Below are 5,346 nucleotides of genomic sequence, written 5' to 3'. Positions count from 1 at the left end.
AATTGTAGACTGTGCCGGGGCGGGACGGTTCCGTCTTTACATCGCGCTCCTTACCGCTGATTATATTAGATTCGCATCAAATTCGGTGAGAAGACTGAGAAATGTACAGGCAATCATATGGTTAAAGAATTTTGAAAATCGGCCGGTAACAACTTGAGTTATGAGTGTGTAAACACAAAATTGTGATTGCCGCGTTTCCCGCGTCGGCCGATGCCGCTTCAGCCGGCGACATCTTACCCTTAGCAGGCTTCTATGTAACTGCCATATTTATTGTTGGATTATCTATAAATTCACCATACATACTCATAAATGTTTGCTCTTTCGTATAGTGAAAGATTTAAAAAAAATCGGCCGGTAACTTTTTGAGTTATCGGCGTGTAAACGCAAAAAAGTCGCTAATATGGCAGATTTGACCACATTTGACCTCATTTGACCTTGAAGATATTGACCTAGGGTCACGAAATTCACACACAACAGAGTTCCCTATGGCTCCCACCTACCCTCCAAATTTTGTCTTTCTAGCTCCAGTGGGAGCTGAGATCTTAGGGGGGGGGGGGCGACATCCGCCCCCCCCCCTTCCACTGGGCGTAGTACTCGCAACCCTTCCACTGCGCGTGTTAATAAAAATGCACCTCGTCTCGTTTTATCAATCTCAGCATCTACACTAGCGACATATTTCCGCCATGTCTGATGCTACAAATATCTCGCTCTCGACATGTTCTCCGTAGTGGCGCCTCCCTGAGTTTGTCCGTGATTCCGCTGGTATCCTGAAACACAAACAGAGCAGGCTTGTATAAATCAAATATGAGGCCTTAGACAACCGAAACAACATGAAAAATGCAGCACACGTATTTATCAGTACATATTTATTAACAACATTTTCTCGTTATTTTGTAATGAAAACGTAGAATACTGAAATAATTTTCCACAAAGAAATTACCTCACGCCGGTCACTGTGGGTGTCGCCGCTCCTGGCCGTGCCGCCGGCGGCTGAGGCGCCGCTCCAGATCCTGCCACTCCTGCCGGTGACGTCTCCTCTGCTCCTCCAGCTCCTGGTTGTGCCGCTCCTGGAGCTGGATGAGCTGCTGGCGGTGTCTTCGCGTTACCTCTATCAGGTTCCGCAGGTTTTGGCAGCGCCGGCTCGGCAGCCGCTCCTGCTGTTGTGGTTCTGGTTCATGTTGTTGTTGATGACGTCGTCGTCGTCGTTGTTGTTCTAGTTGTTGTTCTTGTTCTTGTTGTTGCTGTTGTTGTTGTTGTTGTTGTTGTTGTTGTTGTTGTTGTTCTTGTTCTAGTTGTTGCTGTTGTTGTTGTTCATGTTGCTGTTGTTGTTGTCGTCGTTGCCGCTTTTGCTTGCCTGAAATCAGAAGGACAAAAGTCAATACTTGTACAGATTCTGAATGAAAGGGTTGTAGGGTGTTTCTATTCATTTTCAAATAGTCTCCGGCTATAAAATCAACATAAAATATGTAAAGCTCAGGTGACTGTACACATGATCTAGCTGCAAAATGGTTGACAAGCAACGCTATGAATAATAGACCTTACCTCGCTCAACTGGCTTATCCTCCTCCTTCTTGACTATGAGGTTCTTCTCCTGCACCCTCCCGCTTTCCTTCTCCTTCTTCCCAAGCTTCTTCTTCTTCTCCAGTACCTTCTCCAGCTCCTCCCCTTTCTCCTTCTCCTTCCCCTTCTCCAGCTCCTTCTCCCTCTCCTTCTCCTTCTCCTTCTCCAGCACCTTCTCCTTCTCCTTCTCCTTCTCCTTCTCCTTCTCCTTCTCCTTCTCCTTCTCCAGCTCCTTCTCCAGCTCCTTCCGCAGCTGCCGACGCCTCCTGCTACACTCCTCCATCAGCCGAGCCAGCTCCTCCCCGGACTGCATGTTCGGGTATCTCTCCTCCAGCTCTTGTGACTCCCTGAGGTGTTTCTGTTTCAGTTTGTTCCACTGCGTGTGGACCTTCTGCTCCAGGTCTCCCCACTCTATTTGGTGTTGCCACTCCAGTACTGCTAACTGCCTTCGGTTTCTCCGGTCCAGCAGCTCCAACTGTCTCTGACGTCTCTCTTGCTGCGCCTGTCCCTGATACTGCAGCTCCACGCATCTGGTAACACTCTCGTGACGCTGATGGAGCCTTTTCCGCTCGTCATGGTGCAGTATTTCCATGCTCCGCCACTTTCTGTCATGAATCCGCTCCAGACGCCGGCGCTCCTCATCATGCTGCTGGTTGAGACTCCTCCTTTCCCCGTGACCCCGCCGCTCCAGCTGCTGACACAGCTGCTGGCGCTGTCGCTCCAGCTGCTGCCATTTCTCTCGCTGAGGGCTGGGCAGACACCCTGATGTCTGGTCCTCGTCTGCGCTGCGCCGCTCCTCGCCACCGGCCTGACCGTCGTCGTCATCCTGCTCCGAATCTGAAACATACCAATTAGGTAGAAAATATTAGGTGGGTGGTCGTTGAATCGACGAATTGCTTAGCACTCAACAACCACAACTCAATGATAAATTGAATAAACAGATCTCGTCTCGGGAAGATCACATCATTGCACGCATGTCGATTTTCATTCATTGCACTGGTAGGTATTTCTCAGTCGTTTTTGGAATGACACTGGAACTTGGAAGCAAATAAAACGACGGATTGGAGCATTGGTTGGCGTCAATATCGTCTTACCCTCTGAGTCGGCCTCGTGCACCGCCAGGTAGTGCGACGTCATCTCCCATCGGTCCGGCCACCAGCCGGTGATAGCGTTGTACATCGTCCGCAGCCGGTCACCGGACAGCAGCTGCTGCAGTCGGCGGCGCCAGAGGCCGGCCGTGGCGTCCACAGACGCGGCGTCCATCTCTGGTAGTTTGACACGGAGCCGCTTATGCAGGTTAGTGTTGAAGAGATGCTCCAACTTCTCCCGAGTCTCCTGGTAGGAACCCAGTGGTCGGTAGTTTTTCATCCAACTGTTCTCCACCTCCCGGTCATTATCCCGCCACCAGGCCATTTTACCCGGCGCATTCACTCGCACAGCCTGCAGCAGCAGCTCGGGCCGCAGCAGCAGCTCGGCACGGCCCCGCGTCGTGTCGAGTTCGGCGGTCAGTCCGGCCGGCCGTTCCTCCAGCGGCCGCCGCAGCTGCTGACTACACCAGGTCTCCACTTTGTCCGGGTCACCCAGCAGGAGATCGAGATCAGATCTGGTGAGGAGTTTATCAGGGGGCCCACGTCCAGCGTGACGATGTCGCTGACCTGTGACGTCATCGGTGTCCCTAACTGCATGTCTGCTGAGTCGACCACCACCCATGCCATGAACATGAGACACTGCTGCAGGTATGTTTCTGATTTGGTGTAATGCCACCACTGTAATAGAAGTGGGGCTGTGCGGACCAGTGGAGGGATGTTCTCCTTCCACCACCACTCCCAGCACGGAGCTGTGTGGCGGACAGAGACACCCTCAAAGACAGCCTGTCGGACGAGCGTCCTTCCGAGACGGAGCCGCAGCTGGGGCTCTCGCTGGCGGTCTTTGAGGGGCTCCAGCAGCAGATCCACATTCCACAGATTTTCACAGCATCCCATCAGAAGATGCGTGACATACTCCCTCATCAGCTGCATGATGTCAATGATAGCCCGCCGCTCTACGGTGCTGAGTTCAACTGCCACATCGATGTTATGATCGAAAAAACACGGAATTTTCCCGGCGTTCAATTTGTCCTCCAGCCAGTCAAGTATTTTGTTGACACCGTCGGTGACGCCCTTCCACATTGAAGCTGGAATGGTTTGAGCCAGCCAAAGCCCGGCCGTTTTTATAAAGTATGATTTTAATGGCACATCTTCGCTTATCACCTCGCTCTTTTTCAAAGAATTTTTCATGGCTTTTACTGCAACAATAGCTGCTCGTATGACTGGAGCGAGATATCGAACTGTGATCACCTCCGCCCGTGAGTAGGAAATCCGAAACTCAATAAACTCGGTGTCGCTGCCGGGCCGGCCGGTCGGCACAAGGTGTACTCCGAATCGTCGGATGTCAACCCTGGCCGCTGCTGGCGGGAAGTCCACCTTCAGGTGACAGCTGTCTAGCTGGTCTGCCGGCCACCACCCGCGCACAAGAATGCACGGCACAAAGTCCATGCCTCCGTCTGAGATATCATCTGACGACTTGACGTTAACAGCCGGTCCGGCAGTATTGATTTTGCCGTCTTGCATAATCCGACATGATGCCACCATTAGCTGGCGGATGGAGTCGGCCGGCAAGGCCTCCAGCGGCTTATCATGACTGCATTTAGTCGTCTTGACCCAGTGCAGCGTCACAAATCCAGGGTTTTTGGTCGGTCGAGCCCACATTTGTGGTGCCGACTTCGGCGTAATAACGGCCGGCTCATCTCTCTTTCCGAGTACCGCCCATTGAAATGGAGCATCGAACTCGAACATCAGATCAAAATCTGACGTTCCGCCAATGCCCACTACCAAGTCCGTCAGTCCCTCGGCACTGCTGCCTGATCTATTGATGGAGGCAACTCTGAGGGGGTGGTCGGACTGACAGTGTCGACAACGGGCGGCGGCGGCGTCATTAACATCCAGCAGGGCTGCCATGAGTGGATAATCTACCAGCGTGGTGACAGAGTGTCTTACCTCTGCCGCGGTACAGTAGGCCTGCCACCCGGTGGAGTGGTTGCTCCGAATGTCGTGTGCCAACAGCAGAGTGTCGGGGATCAGATGTGCACACGATCCGTACTTCTGCACCAGATTCCTGACCTCCCAATCAAAGCACCTTTCCAACCTCCTCTTCCGCTCCTCCTTCCCCACACCGAACAAGTCAGCTCGTGACATGGCTGCCGGCTGCTCTGACTCTCCCAGACTGACTGAGGCCGGCCGACGTCGCTGTAGATATATACCGACCCCGACAGGAACACAGATAAGAGGGAACGCTCTGTGGCCGTGTCCGTCCAGTGGCAGCGACTGACGCGATGCAGTGGTGAAGTCGGTGGCAGCGCTGTTGTTGGGGATATAGTTTGATGTAAGTCCACATGCCTTTGTGTTGTCACTAGCACTGAGAGGTCTAATAACGTAATATTTTCGCATTTAGGGCATGCCGTTCATAACCAGCGTTCAAATCTCCAACTATACATAGGATCGACTGGGTCTAGGCCCTGGCCTAGGGTGTACACCACAGTAAGGCGTTAATTGAAACCCAAACACCGGTTCCTTTACACCGCTTCCGTCGATTGTCGGTTACATCCGTTGTTATGATATATATTGAGTAGGAAAAACATACAGCACATGGGTGGACGCGTTTCGTCAGAGACTTTTTCAACACCCGAATATCCGTTGTTATACTGCTAAGTGCTAACGATGACACCCGTTTTGAAGTATGACCCAGAAT

General features: G+C 52.3%; 1 protein-coding gene across 1 annotated transcript; it reads right to left on the bottom strand.

The window, feature by feature from the left end:
• Positions 1–607: 607 nt before the first annotated feature.
• On the bottom strand, positions 608–4,833 carry LOC122371834 (trichohyalin-like). Its single transcript, XM_043348565.1, has 4 exons — positions 2,655–4,833; positions 1,543–2,397; positions 941–1,354; positions 608–767 (listed from the first exon to the last, which is right to left on the bottom strand). The coding sequence occupies exons 1-3, from the start codon at positions 3,268–3,270 to the stop codon at positions 951–953; spliced, it is 1,875 nt and encodes a 624-aa protein (XP_043204500.1). The 5' UTR covers positions 3,271–4,833; the 3' UTR covers positions 608–767; positions 941–950.
• Between the last annotated feature and the right edge of the window lie 513 nt (positions 4,834–5,346).

This window comes from Amphibalanus amphitrite, unplaced genomic scaffold, assembly GCF_019059575.1.
Source record: "Amphibalanus amphitrite isolate SeventyFive unplaced genomic scaffold, NRLGWU_Aamphi_draft 001283F_arrow, whole genome shotgun sequence".
Taxonomy (NCBI): domain Eukaryota; kingdom Metazoa; phylum Arthropoda; class Thecostraca; order Balanomorpha; family Balanidae; genus Amphibalanus; species Amphibalanus amphitrite.
The sequence above is the reverse complement of the archived record's forward strand: the minus strand, read 5'-3'. Positions and strand labels throughout refer to the sequence as shown.

Coding starts and splice junctions, on each gene's coding strand:
- LOC122371834 (XM_043348565.1), bottom strand. CDS start 3,270: ATGGGTGGTGGTCGACTCAGCAGACATGCAGTTAGGGACACCGATGAC. Junction 2,398..2,654: donor GCACGAGGCCGACTCAGAGG/GTAAGACGATAT, acceptor GGTATGTTTCAG/ATTCGGAGCAGGATGACGAC. Junction 1,355..1,542: donor GGATAAGCCAGTTGAGCGAG/GTAAGGTCTATT, acceptor TTCTGATTTCAG/GCAAGCAAAAGCGGCAACGA.